The sequence below is a fragment of the Vespa mandarinia genome, chromosome 7, assembly GCF_050613455.1.
Source record: "Vespa mandarinia isolate Hongniang chromosome 7, ASM5061345v1, whole genome shotgun sequence".
Classification (NCBI taxonomy): Eukaryota; Metazoa; Arthropoda; class Insecta; order Hymenoptera; family Vespidae; genus Vespa; species Vespa mandarinia.
Genome location: NC_140816.1, coordinates 12501 through 32500, shown reverse-complemented (window position 1 = coordinate 32500; position 20000 = coordinate 12501). Strand labels below are relative to the sequence as shown.

Here is a 20000-nt window from a genome sequence, read left to right as displayed (position 1 = left end):
CTTAACTTGAAAATTATATCCGATATGACGAAAACAATAATTTTATTTGTTTTTTTTTTCTTTTTTAAATCAGACACTCTCAAACAATGTCATATCCAAGAATAGATTTAACTTTGTAGAATATAAATATTATAAAAATATTATAATATATGTCGAGAAGAACATAGAGATCCAAATTCACTACTGTCAACGTCAACCATACTGATCTCAGAAGTTACATGTACGCATACGAGTATGGAGATATGATTATAGATTAGGATTAAAGATGTATTTGCAGATAGTTGAACTGAAATTAGACTTCACGAAAACGATAGTACACATAAATGGATAGGTAGATAGGTAGGTAGGTAGATAGGTGGGTAGGTAGATATGTAGGTAGATAGGTAGGTAGATAGGTAGGTAGCTAGATAGGTAGATAGGTAGGTAGGTATCTCTGTTATACGTCTAAAGATCGTGCTTCGAAATTCTCAGTTTTCCTCGACCTTCGCATATTCTTTCTTTGAATACAAATCAAGCAAAAAGAAGGAAAGAAAGAGATAGAAATAGAGAGATAGAGATAAAGAGAAAAAGAGAATATTACTGTACCTCTCGAAATAAATCAAATTTCAAGATCACATCTTTTCTGCGAACAAGGACTATTTACCAAGTTATTATGAATAATATGAAACAATACAGAGTGATTCAATAATTGATCTCAACTTAAAATAATACAAAAAGGAAAAAAGAAAAAAAGAAAAGAAAAAGAATTTGTTCGATGAAACAATTCGAATTCTTAGGACAAAGAAAAATGATCTGTTGAAGATCGTTATAAAAAAAAGAAAAATTAAAGGAAATGAAAAAAAAATAAAAGAGAAAGGAAGGAACATTCTAATTCATTAAAGAATAATTTAAATTTTATATAAATTACTTATTTATATTAAATAATACAATTATAATATTTCTATTAATATAAATCACATATACATATAGTATAAAAAAAAAATAAAAAAAAAAAAATAAATAAAAAAAATGAGGAACTAGACGATCTAAATATTTTCAAAGCGATCTTGTCGTACAAAAACAAAAAAAAGTGAAATAAAATAAAATAAACAAAAAAAAAAAAGAAAAAAGATAAAAAGTTTCGCCGACAATAATTTAAATTGATAACAATTATTGTACCACTCCGTATATAAGGGATCTCGAAACAAAAATCCGTATGTAGTCAAAATATCGTCTCGAGAAACGATTTTACGAGATATCTCACGGGAACAAGGATTTAAAAGTCCTTCATCTTCTTAAGAAAGTAAGAAGTACGCGAACTCCAAGGATTACCAGGATACCAGTATCTACCACTGAGGATAATGTTCTATACGAGTTTCAAATAAAGAAATCTTACAAACGCTTTTTGCTTTTTCTTTCTTTTTCTTTTTTTTTTTCTTTTTCTTTTCCGTTTACGTTTTCTTTTTCTTTTCACCTGTGATCGTCATAAAGGAAACTCGTAAAATGTAAATTCTGTCTGTAAAACTTTCTTACACATAAACGAAAGTCGTAATATATGTACTACTCGCTTGACAGTGAACGACATATAAACATTTTCTTATGACTTTGATAAGTTTTATGAATATTTATACTTTAACACAAAATAAAATTTTATTATCATTTTATTCTAGTAAGTTTATAAACGAAACGAACGAATGAATTATCGTAAAAATTTTTCTAACATTTCTTATAAAGTAAAAAATTGATTTTTTTTTCGACATTTTGAAATATTCTAAGGAAAAAAATTAGAAATATTGTAAAGCACGTGAATAAGTAAAATAAAATGCAATAGTAAAATAAAATATGAAAACAACAGGTGTTAAATAAAGCAAATTTCTCATTTGATTAAATTAAATCATGCTTCGTTATTTATATATTAATTTTTATTAATTTTTAATCATAATATTAATTAACAATAATATTAATTAACAGTAATATTAATTTTTTATGTACTTCAATCAATCTTTTTACAAATGATTCGTCGTTCATCAATCGAGATTTCTTTTTATGAATAAACAAAATTATTACCAACTCTTTAGTTCTCTACTTGCGTTAGTCGAAACTAATCAACTTTTCCGCCATTTTGAAGAAGAAGAATTAGAGATTTAACTAATATCAATAATAAAAAATAAAAATAATAAAGCCAATTTAATAAAAAAAAAAGTCAACTTAATAAAAAAAAAAAAGTCAATACTCAATAGTAAAAATAAATAGTAAATTCAAATAATGAAGTCAATAGTATAAAAAAAACATAAAGAGACACATTTCAAATGAATAAATTTCTTATTTGATTAATTAAATTATTATATATTATTGATTTATTAATTGTTATATCACTTTTCATACATATAATCTAACCTAATTCTTTTTCTAATTGATTCGTAGTCATTCGTTTCAGACGTTCCTTTTTCCACAATAAAAAATAAAACAGAAAAAAAAAAAAAATATATATATATATATACGATACGATAAAAAGAAAATTTATGATGAAATTTAAAATCTATGATTGTTATTAATCAAAGAAACGAAAACTTACAGACCAAAATAATTTTCATCGTTCTTTTACATAGATACGTAAAGTAAATATAATACATAATGCAATACATAAGTCTTTCGACAAAGCACACATATGTTGTTATCGTATATATCATAAGCCATAAGATATAAAAATCATTTTTCTCGTTCGTTCTTACTGAAACGTCTGCTCGAATTATTGGGCCCGAATGACCTTGACATATTTATCGCGTGAGATACTTTCCTTCGCACGCGCACGCACTTTTCTTTATTTCACATCGTCGATCTACGTCCCATAAATCTCTGTCCGATTCACTACTTCATTTGCCGAGAAAAGATCATAAGAACTTTTAAGAAAAAGAAAAAAAAATGAAGAAGAAAAACAATAATTTTTTAAACGTTGATTTGTACTATCAAAACAAGAAGTTCGAATTTAATTAATTATTTTTTACATGACATTATGAGAAATTTTATATATTAATATTGTTATTAAGTAATATATATTTAATATGTATATTAAATAAACATATATATATATATTTTATTTAATTTTTGTTTGATTATTTATATTCAAAATTATATATATATATATATATATATATATATATATATATATATATATATAATTTGTACGTATGTACATATTTTATGTATTAATTATATTATATATTTATTATGTTATTATGTTATTTATGTTATGTTATTAACTTTACATATATATATATATATATATATAATTTTTATTAAATATATTATTAAATATTTTCGTTCAATTTAATATTATAAATTATTATAATATGGATGCACATAATAAATAAAATATTTTATTATATAAATCGATAATAAGAAAAATAGATTAAAAAAAGAAAAGAAGAAAGAATAGATGAATTTTAGTTGGGAATAAAAGAGAGATAGAGAGAGAGAGAGAAAAAGGCAGCTATTTTGTCACTCTTAAATAATGATTCTTGGGAATCAGTAAGGTGCGAAATTCGTTTCGTTCTCATTGCACTTCTTTACAACATGCATGAACGATGCCATAAGCGAATAGAAATTGCCGAGCAATTACATTGATTATCGTGTGAGGTTCAAGCGTTCTCTTTTTCCCTTTTTTCTTTTCTGTCCTCCTCCTCCTCCTCCTCCTTCTCCTCCTCCTCCTCCCTTCCTACGATCGATTGCTCGAGAGTTACGATAAAATAAACGAAAAATTACCCCTTGTCACGTTTTTAATCCGTTGTATGTTTTCTATACACACTATACATATGTATATACACATATATAAATACATACATATATACATAAATACAATTATACTATTCATAAATCATTCGACACTTGTTTTCCTTCCGTTATATGTATATGTAATATAATTGTATTCACTTTATTTATGATTTATATATTCCCAATTTTTATTTCGAAATTCATTTTCATTTTGAAATTAATTGAATCACGAGAATCATTAAAAAAAAAAAAAAAAAAAGAAAAAAAAATCGATACGATCATTTATATTAAAAACAAGAAATAAAGTTAATATAAATATAAATTTTTTAAAAATATTAATATCGGTATACAATTATTTATATAAACATAAGAAAGTATTAATATAATCATAAAAAAAAAATTATTAAAAAATAATATATATATATGTATTTTAATTTTTATAAACACTAATTTTCTAACAACATTAATATATATATATATATATATATATATATATATATATATATACACACACACATACGTGCGCGCGCATACACGCATTCAATTATGAAACGAGAAATGAATAATGAATAAATTAAATTAAATTAAATTAAATAAATACAATTATTACGAATTGTTTCATAATTTACAACAAGTAATACAAATATCAATCCATCGCTCTCCATAATAATAATAATAAAATAAAAAAATGATGAAATATAAAATAAAATATAAAATAATGACAAGCAAGAGTATAATAGACAGGCCGCGTATCTGCAAGATCTTTTGAAAGTTGATAATATAGCGAAGCAAGAAGAAGGAGCAGATCAAGTACATCCACTCGTCAAATCCTTGAGCCAAATCTTCAAATTGGAACCCTTCAATTCACTCTCTCTCTCTCTCTGTCTCTCTCTCTCTCTCTCTCTCTATCTATCTATCTATCTATCTATCTATCTATCTATCTATCTATCTATCTATCTATCTATTTATCTATCAATCTATCTCTATTTTTATCTTTTTTCCCTCTATTTCTTTATTTTTCTCTCTGCCTCCCTCTCTCTCTCTAAGAATTATATATCATCATTCAGGTTTATCTATCACAATCTTTATCTTACAATCTTGATAGAAATGACAAGAATTAACTCAAAATAGATCATCCTCGTTTAATTCGAAATAAATGTTTGATGATGAAATACGATTAATCGAAAAATTTCGTTCCATTAAAATTCTCAAATTTTTAACATCAACTGTCAAGTTATTAACAGCTTCATCATTATTATTATTACTGTTATCATTACTGTTATTATTATTATTATTATTATTATTATTATTATTATTATTATTATTATTATTATTATTATTATTATTAAAAAAATGTTATCATCTTATCATTGAATAAAAAAAGAAAAAGAAAACAAGATTATTATATAGTTTTCATCTGTATATTTGTCCATTATTTATGAAAAAATTAAATTATGTTATTATACGCATTAGTAAATTTCACATACTAATAACAATATGATTACATTACATCATTAATATGATAGATCATTTTATATTCAAAAAAAAAAAAAAGAACCATTAGATTATTTATTTTTGACAAATATTAAATTATCATTTGTTATTTATCATATATACTATCAATAATAAAAAATTAATTAAGTCATACATATTAAATTTATAGTATATGTAGAGATAATTTATTATTTCATTATTTATTAATTTTTCTTTTATTTTTTCATACTATAGAAAACTTATAAAATATTATTAGAAGAATATCAACAAATCTCTAATCTTCAAAAAAAAAAAAAATCATTACAAATTATTAATAATACAAATTAATTATGTTGTATGTATTACTCTAAAAAGATGATTTGCTTATACCATTATTTGTTTGTATATTTATTTATTTAATTGTTTGTTCGTTTCTTTTTCGTTTTTTTTTTTTTTTAATTTCGCATTACGATAACTTATATAATAATTGACACGTCATTATGATAATTATAAACTTGACCATCTCTGTATTATCCTTCGTTACGATACATTATATTTACGAGCTACGTAGTTGCAGATACCAAACCAAAATTCAATTAATTATGTGCACTCGACTAACATATAAATTTATCCAGATAGAAACAATAACGAGAAAAATAAAGAGAGAGAGAGAGAGAGAGAGAGAGAGAGAGAGAGAGAGAGAGAGAAAAAGAAACAGAGAGGGAGGGAGGGAGGGAAAGAAATAGGGAGATGACACTTGTTGACGAAAGATATTTTTTCTGATTGTAAATCGAACAATGACAATTTTGAAAAAGATAAAATCACTCTATTATTTACCGACATTATAAACGGTAATCTACGATTATGTTTAATTACATTTAATTATCACTCAAAATATAATTAATTTCGATCGAGATGTTCTCGTTAATTATCTTTGCTTAAACATTAAATTTAATTAACTTCGATTAAAATGTTTCCACCGTATTATTGATATTTATAATTAATCATTTTAATTAACTGAACGATAATTAAAAAAAAAAAAATTGTTTACTTTAAAGTATTTCTAAATAAATTAATAAATAAATATCACGAGTAACGAAAATCGAAGAGAAAAAAAATAAAACGAATGAAAAAAAAAAAGAAACTTACTTTAAATAAATAAAAAATGTACGACGACGAAAGATCTATTATCCGTATTTTCTCAAACGAGGTTGTCGACATTTTATTTTTTTTTCTTTTCTTTTTTTCTTCCATCCCCCCCCCTATTTTCCAAAAAAATTTCTAAACCCAATTTTATTTCAAATCGGAAAGTAAGTACACTAATGGTATTCCTATAGTACCAAGGTATTTTCACTTTTACGCAATAATCGAGTAACAGATACCAAATGGTATTCGTTACAAGAAATGGTCAATTATGTATGTTACATGTAATGCCATTGAAGAGTGATAGAAAGCTCACAACCAGAGGCTTGGGAAAACACGTTTAGACGAAGTCTAAACTAGTTTAATATGTCCAATTAATCCACTCGAGCTCGATCGTTATTCCTCCGATCCACTATTCGACATTACGTAACGCTGATTCGAGTTTTCAACAATGCTATTAACTATCTCTCCCGACACTCCTCCCTTCCCCCCTCTCCTCCCTTGTAAACGCATACGATTCGTCAGTTTCGAATGTTCATTTGTCTTTTCCCTATCTCCTCCCCATCCCCTCCACAATGATTCCACCCACAACAAGCAACATTCCCTTCTCTTTATTATTTTATAAATTCTAATATTATCAATAACATCGATACCTCGTACGAATTATCATCGTAAGGCAATATTAACGTTTATTGATTAATTAATATTTATGTAATATTATAATTTGCAAATTGTTGATGTAATTCAGAATTGCCGACTTTCTCGTATCTTTTTTATTTCAACTTTAATATATTTAATACCATAATATTTAATTATATTATTTAATATATTTAATATTACAATATGTTATATATATTATATATAAAATATATTATGTCACTTCGATTATTGCATAAGTAAGTAAATGATTTTTATTAATTATTGACTTTTGATATGTATACATACATATATATATTTTTTTTTTTTATTTAATTTATAATTATATTTTTTTTATTTAATTTATAATTAACTTCGTATTCTTTATTTCATTTATAATATTATCGACATTACATATTTTTTATTTAATTGATTGTACATTTCGTCATTTAAAAAACAATTTTCTTTTAACTTCGTTATTCTTCTCCGTATGTTTTTATTTTATTTTATTTTTCTTTCTTTTTTTTTTCAACCATTTTACATTTCTTTACCTTTCACGAGAAAGAAGGGTATAGCTCTACCTTTCAAGCATTTGTATTCCTTCGTCGTTTATCTTACGAATGCTCGTAGGTGTTAACTTTGACATGGGTATTTACCAAAGGGACAGGAAACGATTATTTAGTCGACATTGACCCAAATAAATACAGAAAGTAACCGACAGTCATTGAATCTTGACATTGGAAAGTGACAACTATACCGCTTTGTTAACGTTTATTCTTGGTTCGCGATTTTGTTGTTTTTAATATTTTCATTACTTTAATAAAAATATTTATTTAGTTATTATTTGCCTTTCCGATTATTCCTTTTTATTTTTTATCTTTGATATTATCGTACGTTAAAGAATAACAATACGTATTGTGTCAAATAAAAATATAAAATATCAGTTGACGCACACGTACGTCCCTCAATTATTCACAGTACTTTCTCCTAAAAGTCATATATCATTATTAGAAATATCTGCCCTTGAGAACATGTTGGATACTCGCTAAAAAAAAAACGCACAGATAAAAAATACATTGCCAGTTTTGTCTGAGCTTAAGTATTTTTGGTCAAGTATTTAGTTTTCAATAATGTGTCGATACTAATAATTAATGAAAGTAGACGTCTAAGCGCAACGAGTTAAAGGTTATTTGTTGCCTAGCCTTGAAATATTCATTGACAGGTTCTAATCTACACGATCACTAGAATAAAGTGGCATACGCATGGAATTGTTTAAACATTCCAACGAAATATCCTAACAAACTCTACGACCAATAAGAATATTGCTTTCCCTTTTCGGGCATTTTTTACTTAAACTTCTCCCTTTCCATTTCCCTTTCCTAATTCATTAATGCCTTCGTGAATAGTTCAAGAGAAATCTACAGATAATCGCATTAAAGCATTTGCACTCATCAATAAGACAATTTAGTCTTACCAATATCATTGACTATACCTTAATTGGAGATATTCAGCACAATCTAAAACCCAACAACACAACTAACTACACGTCATCATACAAGATCACCAATAATTGTATCTTATTTCAATAAATATACTATGATAACTTCAATTCGTACAATATTTATTATCGCGCACTTACCATCACGAGCTTCACGGGATCCTTTAAAAGAACGTGCGTTCTTCCATTAATTTGCGAGAACGCGGCAAGCGGTATTTTGCTAATGACCTTCAACGGTATCCTAGTCTAGTACGACTGCCCTTATTCATCGCGATCAATGAGTCTTTAACTCTGACTATTTGGAAGAGACGGGGGAAGATTCTCCGTGCAAATCGACTATCATCGTTGGTCTGATGCGAGATGCGTATCCAGAAACACTTTCGTAAAAACGCTACGTAGTATAATACATATAGATATTGTAAATATGTATATATATATATATATATATATATATATATATATATGCAATATAATAAATATAACATATGTATTGCATATATATATATACACATATATTAATAAAAAAGAATTTATATTTATTTACATTATTATATATATATATTACATATATATTATTAATATTATTAATTTATATTATTAATTTAATTATTAATTTAAAGTGATTATTAATTTATATTACTACTTTATATTATTAATTTAAGGTGATATAAAATATCATCTTATAATTTCATACACATTCCAAAATATCTGAAGAAATTTTTGAAAAAATCATACTTTAAATAATATCAACACCCATGGAAAATAAAAATATAAAAAATATAACTATCGAATAAGTATATATATATATGTATATATACATATATATATATAGATATACATATATAGTAGGTATATATCTATGTATAAATATAAATATATAGGTATATAAATCTTTAGAATGTCAGTAAAAGAAATCCAATATCTCCCTTAATCTCTCCCAACGAAAAAGTAAGCTGTAACTATTTCTATACTTTTTTCTCTATACCTAGTACCGATTTCTCGCTCCATTTTCTCTTTTTTCACAGTGAAAAGAAAGAAACTACGAAGAAGCTTAACAATATTCACAATGAAACATCGATGAAACATTATCTACATAGTAGTAAAGAAATATCTACATACATACAAACATACATACATACATACATAAATATATACATATATATATATATATATAAATATATATATATATATATATATATATACGTATAAATAAATATATATATATATATACGTATTCATCATTTGTAAATATATATCTCATAACGCGAATAATTATCAAATATATTCGTGTGATAACGAATTTACAACAATCCTAAATTCCAATAATGAAAATAATAAAAATGTAATACAATAATAACGTAATACAATAGATGGAAACTTTTCACTTATAATAATACTAACTTCTTCAAGTTATACTTGTAAATTATCGTGGACTTTATAATAATTCGATTATAGTTCGTTGCTAAGCGGAAGAAAAAAAAATGAAAGAAAAAAGAATCGCATGGTATCTAAATAATAAAATATACAATGTTCTTGGCTACTGAATTTAAGTAGGTAACTATGTGGGTGGGAATAGTGGAAGGAAGAATAGAAAGAGGAGGATCGAATTGATTGATGGCTAGAATCATGCCACTCACGTCTAAGAGGTAGTTACTCATTCCTGATATACATAAATGATTTGTATCGAACATTCTGTCCTTCGTATTCTTAACTAAAACGTTTTAATAATTTTAACGAAGTGAAAATAATAAGAAATATTTATTATTCGTCTTTGATAATTTGAAATATTATTTTATATGTTCCTCCCCAATATATTAGTCCGATATCATTGTCTTCGATCGTTCGTTTGAATTCAAATAACTTTTGTTCGACGGATTTTCAAACGTAAACCTCGAAGGATTTATTAAAATGTATTACACATAGCGCGATAATATGCATGGTGTTATCACAAAAAAAAAAAGATATCATTAAACACTACGACATTGTTGCCGACTTTGCATACTTTTTAGATTTACGTTTAAAAATGAAAAGAAATTAAAAAAAAAAAAAAAAAAAAAATATCGCTACTAAGGATATCGAAGAAATGTTTTAGACAATTTTATGGTAACAGGTTGAATGCTGTTACATATAAACTTGTTTAAAGGAGTAATATTTTGAAGAAAAAAATTTCTAAGACAAATTTCAGAACGATAAAAGAATGTCGACTGGTACGTCGAAACAAAAAAAAAAAGAAAAAAAAAAGGAAAAAAAAGAAAAAGAAAAGAAAAAAACTTTTCACGACGGACAGGACTGTGATGCAATTATTCAATGAAAATTCAACGAAACAAACTGAACTGTGAGCTTCCTGTATAACTTGGGAATAAATAACCTGACCAAGTCAATTTCCATTTGCTTACACAAGCTGGGTAAAATTCAAAAGGAACTCCGATATGGGCTTCGCACGAGTGTCAAAGTGAAGAACTAACAACGAAGATTTGATACGGCAATGTATTTGCAAACAAGTTAAATATATACGAACAAATGACTTATTCTACAAAATTGTCTATGAATAATGAAAAATTGAATCTTCTGTAACAACACCTAAACGAAAATAATCCTGGATATATATACATATATACTATAAAGATATAAATATTGTTATATAACGATAAAAAAAAAAAGAAAGCGAAAATATTACGATACTCATAAAAATTAATCGACCACTATTAAACACATGAATAAATTTATAATACAAACAATTTGCACAGCTTTTTTTCTCACATGTAAATATTATTCTTCCAATAATTGCTTCTTAAAAATCAAGTATATACAATATAAATGTAATATTATGAAAATTAATAATAAATTATAAATAAAATAAAAATTAATAAAAATTATTTATAAATGAATATTAATAATAATTATTAATAAATAAAGAAATAAAGAAGTAAATATTGTAATAAAAAAAAAAAATATATAAAATAAAATAAAAAAGGAAAAAAGGAAAAAGAAAGAAGATTACAAATGTTGTAAAAGAAAAAAATTATAATAAAAAAGAAAAAAATTAGAATCCTTTTAGGCTAATAAAAACACAAACAAATCTACAAATACATTTTTTTTTATATCTAACGCTTACTTAAAACCTAACACTTTTTTCCTTTATTAATTCTTAGAAGATATTATACGAGTATCTTAGACATTTGAAAGATATTAATTGAAAACAATTTCTAATCGAAATTCGTCCAAGTAATTTCATGAAACGATCGATAGAATAATAAGAGGAAAGACTAGAATATGACACGCATGCTCGGTATCTTCTTTTATAAATAAAAATCTAGTGTCAGGCAGTAATTATTAATTAAAGAGGTAGAAGAGAGAGAGAGAGAGAGAGAGAGAGAGAGAGAGAGAGAAAGAGAGAGAGAGAGAGGGAGAGAGAGAAAAAGAGAGAGAAAGAGAGAGAGAGACAGAGAGAGAAAAAGAGAGAGAAAGAGAAAGAGAGAGAGAGAGAGAAAACGATGGGGAAGGAAAATTCTCTTCGACGAAACAACATTCAAGCGTGCGTGTAATACGTAAGCTCAATGCTTATAGCACGTATACATAAGTATGTACTTACATACACATGCACTCACACACACATATATCATACACATATTGTATATATTATATATATATATGTGTGTGTATGTTTATGCTTCCAATCTTACAAACACATTTGCGTAACTAGAATCTGCATAGCAAAGTTCACATCAAGTGTGTACCTGCACATCTACTTGACCTATTTACCCAATGACCTGGCACTGAGACATTTTCAAAGGGAGTAGTATCTGCTTAATACCATTGCTCAGCTCGCATTGAGAATTAAACGGCAATTCGAATATACATGTACGAACGAATTAGAGTGACGTTTGTATTTCGCAAAAACTCGTTCGGCATAACTGGATCAATTATTATATGAAGGAAAAAAATTTTTTAAATGAAGAAGGTTAAAAAAAGAAAAGGAAAGAAAAGAAAAAAAGAAAGGAAATTCATTCGATAAATTTTCGAATTTTCGACGATGACAAACATAGGATTAACGTATATGTTTATAAAAAATAAATAAATAAATAAATAAATAAATAAACATATGATTTATAAATTAATAATGAACGAAGAAAAAAAATATAAAGTAGACAGAACTTTTTCGTTATATACCTAATTATATTGGCTTAATCATATATATATATATATATATATATATATATATGCATAAATAAAACAAATATATAGCTAAATTATTATAAATATAATATATTATATAATATATTTATATAAATATAATATATTTTAATAAAGAAAACTATATAATAAAAGTCATACTAAAATATTTTCCAAACTCGTATCAACGTTCTTCAAAACAGTATAAACTTTAACCCCTGGCCGGCCAATCCCATCTCCATTGCATAGTAAATCAATATAATTTGATTTAATCAAATAAACATTTTCTAATTTATTTCGTACATATTTTCTGAAAAGTATAAAGAGAACTTATCGAAATATATTTCGACGTACTTCATAACTTCTTTTATTAATCAATTAATTAATTAATTCGAACAAAAGTTGCACAAATTAAATTTCACACATTAAAAATGTATCAAACTTGCCTTTCTTACTATATATATATATATATACACATACTTAAAAAAAAAAGAAAATTAGGAACAACATATTAGAAACGATGGTAGACGATTTTAATTAGGTCAGTGCCACGTCAGAAAGGATGCTTTAGATGTGTTACCCAAACCAATGTCACTCCCGATCACGAATAATACTGTTGATAGGAAAAGGGAGAGGGTTGAAGTAAAAAAGAGAGAGAGAGAGAGAGAGAGAAAGAGGTTGCTTCGTTAATGGAAACCAAATGACGCGTGTCGGAATCTTCAAGCTTTCGCAACGAATGGAAACAAACGTGGAGGAGTCGAAACGGTCGAGAACAATTTGACGCGTCGTTTAAAAGGGAATACGTAATTATCGGATGGCCCAGTTCTTGTCTGTGACGAGTATACATGTATCTATATATACACATACATGTCTATATATGTACCTATATATATACATATATATATATATATATATATATGTATATATATATATTTACATATGTATGTATGTATGCATACATGCATGCAAGTATCTATGTACGTATGTAATATCTATATATATGTATGTATGTATGCGCGTATATGTTCGTTTATTATACCTACGGATAGAACGAATTCATAATATATAGACATACATAAACACATATTTGCCCTCATATATATTACTCTGAAAATATTTACATGATGTCTGAAACAGTCCGGAACACACAATATATATACTTACGCATGTAAGTACGTACTCTTATGTATGTTTATTATGTTAAACATAATACATAGGTGCTCGCTTTGCTCTGATTTCGTTATATATTCATCATCGTCGTCACTCCTATTATTCATGGATTCGATATATAAATATATGTATATCTAATTGATATATTTCAAAATATAAATATTTATATCGATATTGGATTAATTATCGATATAAATTAATCGATATTTAATTATCGATATTTAATTAATAATATACATTATTAAATATATTCATGTATATATTAATATATATTTATAAATATATATGTGCATATAAAAATGTTACATACACATATGGTCAAAAATAAATTGTTATGTATATAATAAAATATACACACGTACAAACACACACACACACACACACACATATTTATATATAAATATGTATAATAATATATATAATATATATAAATATGTATATAAATTGTAAATATATATTTATACAGGTATATATTTCTAAAATACTTATTGTCAAAATATTAATATATACATGTATATATATATATATATATATATATATATATATACTTTTAACAATATATGTTATTTTTTCATATAGCATTTATTTATATGAAATACCTCAATTGGTTTTATCATACGAAAATACGTGGCAACCAATAACGGAATAAGGTATACTTTATATATATATATATATATATATATATATATATATATATATTTATATATAATAGCAGATGCGATATGCTTGTATATCTGACAGCTGCATCGACGTATGCACACAAATGCATTCATGTGCAGAACTAAGGGACGTGTTCTCTCTTCCTCTCTCTCTCCCTCCCTTTCTCTCTCTCTCACTCTCTCTCTCTCTCTCTCTCTCTCTCACTTTTTTCAATCGTATCTTGTATCTCGTTCATGTCCTTGATCGTCCTTTTTGCCATTCGATGTAGAGCATCATTTTTCTCCCTTATGTGTTCTCTCCTGCGGCAATCTTTTTTTTTCCTTTCGATCGTCGCGTTCTTTGTATCAGAAATATAGAAGCAAGCAAGTATCGGTTTTATAGGAAAGAATTGACACGTACAAATAATTCCTATTTCTTCTTTTTCTTCTTTTTTTGCGATTTCATAACGAACGATCCACATGAAAATTAAAAATGGCACAATTCTTCGATTTTATTTGAAATAATACAACAATAAAATAATGTTATATATATATATATAAATATATATATATATATATATATACATATAAACTGTTATATACACATAACAATATGCATATATTGTGTATACTGTTATATATACTGTTATATAAATATAGCGTTATATATACTGTAATATATACCGTTATATATGCTGTTATATATTCAGTTTTAGAACTTATATATATGTATATATATATATATATATATATATATATATATATATTATATATACTCCTATGTATATACAATATACGTAATTATTCCATATAAGGCATTTATATGTATATATATGACTTATGTAGAATTAATATTTTTTCGCAAAACTACATTACATATATTATATATGATTTATATAATATAATCGATATACATATATATTATATATACGTATATTGATATATATATTATATCTTCTATACAAAATAATTAAGCCTATATAAGTGTTATATAGATATTTATAAATTATATAAATAAAATACATATGTATATTTAAATATCTAATAATAAATAAAAACTATGTATGTTAGAATCAATAGAAATTCCTGATAAAAAACAAAAGATTTTCTGTCAAAGAAGAAAAGGAACAAAAGAAAAGAAAACTAATAGGGTTAAATAAGAAATGATGTAGAGCCTAATAATAAAAGAATAGAAAAAAATTTCTGGGACAGAAATACGAAAATTTATCGACGTTAAATTCAAGACTTGCCAATATACCAAAAGTATTGTCACAAGTAATAGGTTTAAAATGGCCGCTGAGAGGTCCATGCAGATAGGAAGATAAAAATGGCGAATGTCGACAGCTTGGACCTCGAGTAACGGAATAATTTATTACGCCGACCGAAGAATTGGCCCGATTTTCCTCAATAATTTATAGTTTGTAAAGGAGAGACATACGACCGGTCGTTCGTGCTTAACCTCCGTTAAATTGTTCTTCCTTCGGAATATTAAGTTAACACGATCGGAATAATATCCGCATATGTAATATCCAATGGCTAACAATATGATGAACAACCTTTTTAAAAGTTATATATATGGACCCAGTTTATTAAAACGTAAAATATCAATTACGTATGCACGTACATTAAATTTTAATTGTAAGTAAGCACTTTGCACGCATTGTCTCTCTGGATCGATGGAACGATCGTCGCCATCTAGTGGCCATTTTACGTACCATTAAGAGTTCAGCTAAAAGATAATAAAAGAGAAGAAAAAAGAAAAAAGGTAACAATTTAATGTATCCTACATATCGATCGAAATTCTCGGACAATAAAAACTACATCGCTTTAATATCAACCTTCTTGCGTCGTACTGTTGCCATTTCTTTTTTCTTCTTTTCTCTCTTTCGTTTTATTTTCTATTCTTTCTTCTTCTTTATTCTCATCGTACTTCGTCGAATTAATGATAAGCAAATTAAATAAACTTCGACATTCATTTTGACATTCGATCGAGCTCGCAAAACTTTCACTCAAAGAGCCAACGTCATATTTTGCAATTTTTCATATTTTTTCATAGATTTCGAGAATAACGAGAAAAAAGAAGAAAAATAAAGATGGTCAAAACAGAAATAAGAAGAAAAAAAAAGAAACAGAATTACGATTATTCCGTGTATGTAGATTATAATCGATATCACTACCCCCCCCCCCACCCGCCACCAGACAATTGCAAACGAATGATTTCATTCAATTCGTTCTTATTACATACAAATCTCTTCGTTAAAAAAAAAAAAATCTATTATCCTTTAACATCGAGATAAACGATCTCGATAAGACGCGCTATAAATAATATTAGGGGGACCAGAAAGTAATGTCGTTTCTGCGCATGTCGATATTTGATTGTAATTAAAAATAAAAACTTGTTAAACATTTATTCGTTTGAATTTAATTTAAGAAAGCGACATTAATTTCCGGTTCCCCTAATATTAAATTATTTGTCGAATGATTAATTTTTTTTTTTTTTTTTTCTGGGTATACGAAGAACGACATAAAGAGGAAGGGCAATGAAAAAATGAATTGAAAAAAAAGGAAAAAAGAAAAAAGAAATAGAGATAAAGAAGGGGGAGAGAGAGATGAGATGACACAACTGACACTTGAGAGCACAATTCTTAGCGCGAATAATATCTCGAAGATGATAAATACTAATAAAAAAAGACGAGGGGAGAAAAAAACGAAAAAAAGAGAGAGAAAAGAAAAGAAAAAAAAAGATTAAAAAGGTTGACTATGATTGAGAAATCCCTGGAAAGGGTTTCCACTTGAGACTCACTTTTCTATCACGAATACAAGTACTCCCATTGAGTCTCTCTCTCTCTCTTTCTCTCTCTCTCTCTCTCTCTCTCTCTATTTCTCTATCTCTTTCTCTCTCTCTCTCTCTTCTAGCACGAAGTCTTTTTCACGTTTCTCTAGTTATATTATCATTAGCGGCCACCAAATATCGAATAACGGAACGTCTCTCATGGTGTTTCACGTGATACGAATGCTCGTTAGAAAGAAAAGAAAGAAAGAAAGAGAGAGAAAGAGAGAGAGAGAGAGAGAGAGAGAGAGAGAGAGAGAGAGAAAGAGAAAGAGGAGAAAAAAGAAAAAGAAAACAAAAAAAAATATGAAAAGTAATGAAGAAATTGGCAACAACAAAAAAGAAAGAAAAGAAAAGAAGAAAATAGAATACTAAAAGGGAGGGAATAAAAAGCAAATGAACGAAAGAAAATGGAAAAAGAAATGAAGAAATTGACAACAGCGTTAAGAAAATTTTAAAAAATAAACAAAAAAAAAAGAAAAAGAAAAGAAAAGGAAGAAAAACGAATAGAAAGAGAAGAGAAGAACAAAGCAAACGAATTAAATAAAAATAGGACAAAAATAGAACAAAAATAAAGAAATTAACGATCGAAGGAAAAGAAAAGAAAAGAAAAGAAAACAAGAAAACGGAATACAAAGAGAGAAGAAAAGGAAAAAGACCGAAGAAAGGAGAAAAGAAAAAAATAAGAAAGATTGGAAAGAGAAGAGAAAAATTAAAAAAAAAAAAGAAGAAAAAACAAGGCCAAACAAAAAAAGTAGTAAAAATAACAATGAATAAATCGACAGAAACAAGAGGAAATTAAAGGAAAAAAAAGAAAAGAAAAGAAAAAGGAATAAGATGAAACAATAATGGAGGAAAGGGAATGGAAAAAAAGGAAGAGAAAATACGAAAGAAATTAACAACAACAACAATACCAATACCAATAACAATTACAATAACAATGACAATACAGAAAAAAAAATAAACAAAAAAAGAAAACTAAAAAGAAGAATAAAAAAAGATTACTCACTGCCAAGTGAATCCACCTGCGATGCCATCCCGAAGACGATCTTTCAAACTTCGTTGCCTCGCCGGCAATGAAGAAGATGAAGAATCCGTTTGCATAGTAATAATAGTAGCAGCACTAGTAGCACTAGCAATAGTAGTAATAGCAGTAGTAGTAGTAACAACAGAAGTAATAGCAGCAACAGCAGTAACCGTTGATGTTGATGATGATGATTCTTCCGTTTTAATCGATGTACTTCCAGGATTATTGGACATAGTGCCATCCTCGGATACACCGGGTAACAACGACATCTCGTTTGTTATTTGAATATAATTTTCGTTAATTGTTTCACGTAAACTAACTATCCGATCCGACACGATTCTCCTCTTCCTACCTCCGTCACTCTTCTTTTCGTCACTACTAAACTCGAGGAGAGTTCCTCCCCCCTCCTCCTACTTCTGCACCTTTTTTTTCTTCTTCGCCTCCTCCTCCACCTTCTCTTCTCCTTTTTTTTTCACAAAAATCACTTTGTATGTATTTTCTATATATGTGTATATATTATATATATATATATATATATATATATATATATATATATATATATATAATGTATCTAGATTCAAGTTACTATAATTTAAATAGTCGAATAATCGGCATACATTCTCGACGAAAGCTTTAAAAATAATTCTCACTTTTATTAGATTGTTGTTTCTCTCATTCTCTCTCTCTCTCTTTCTCTTTATCTCTGTCTCTCTTCCACACATACGCACATACACACACTCTCTCTTTCTCTATCTCACAAAACACACGACTGTAGAGGACGATGATCAGATAATCTACGACGTATAAATTAAAAACATATTTTCTAAACGTAAACAAACGGAATATTTCGAAGTAATAACCAAGAACTTACGAGGAAAAACTTCTTCAAAGTCAAATTTGTTTATATTTATCCGTATGTATATATTGTATAAACTTATACGCTACATATATAAATATGTACATATATATGTATGTATCTATATATGTATGTGTGTGGGTATGTGGGTGCGTGTATATATATACATGTATGTACATATATATATTTATATGTATATATATATATGTATGTATATAAATATGTATGCAGATAGATAAGTACACGATTATATTAAATATGACATTTTACGAATATTTTAAAAATTTTACTTTTAATCGTATTCAGTGATTTTAGACATTTATCGTTTACTCGAAACTTTGTTAATAATAATAATAATAATAATAATAATAATAATAATAATAATAATAATAATAATAATAATAATAATAATAATAATATCAACAACAATAATAATAATAATAAAAGTAATAATAATACCAACTTATTAAATTCTATCAATTATTCATTCGTATATATATATTTTATCTAGCACAGTTACACAAAAATCATGGGCACATTTTCACATTGTCAACACTAATATGTACATTTTATAAACTTTTCGATGCGCGAAATAATTTATCAAATAAACGAAAGAAATTTTGGCGATCAAATCGTCGTGGTTGCTACGACATCTGATGATGATAGTTTAAAATGACTGAGCTTAGAGTATTCTCACCCCTCCATTATTCTCACTCACTCACTCCACACTCACTCACACACACACACACTCCCTCTCTCTCTCTCATTCTCTCTCTCTCTCTCTCTCTCTCTCTCTCTCTCTCTCT

The 20000-nt window shown here is 26.5% G+C and overlaps 1 protein-coding gene across 2 annotated transcripts in view; it reads right to left on the bottom strand.

Moving 5' to 3' along the window:
- Nucleotides 1-18785, bottom strand: part of mtd (TLD domain-containing protein mustard) — a 196766-nt gene extending 177981 nt beyond the window's left edge. The window contains exon 1 of one of the 2 annotated variants that reach the window (XM_085658385.1): nucleotides 18321-18785. In XM_085658385.1, the coding sequence (XP_085514511.1) occupies nucleotides 18321-18607 (287 nt within the window). In that variant the 5' untranslated portion in view covers nucleotides 18608-18785. The remainder of the gene's footprint in view (nucleotides 1-18320) is intronic. The other variant, XM_085658384.1, reaches the window with a different exon arrangement.
- Between the last annotated feature and the right edge of the window lie 1215 nt (nucleotides 18786-20000).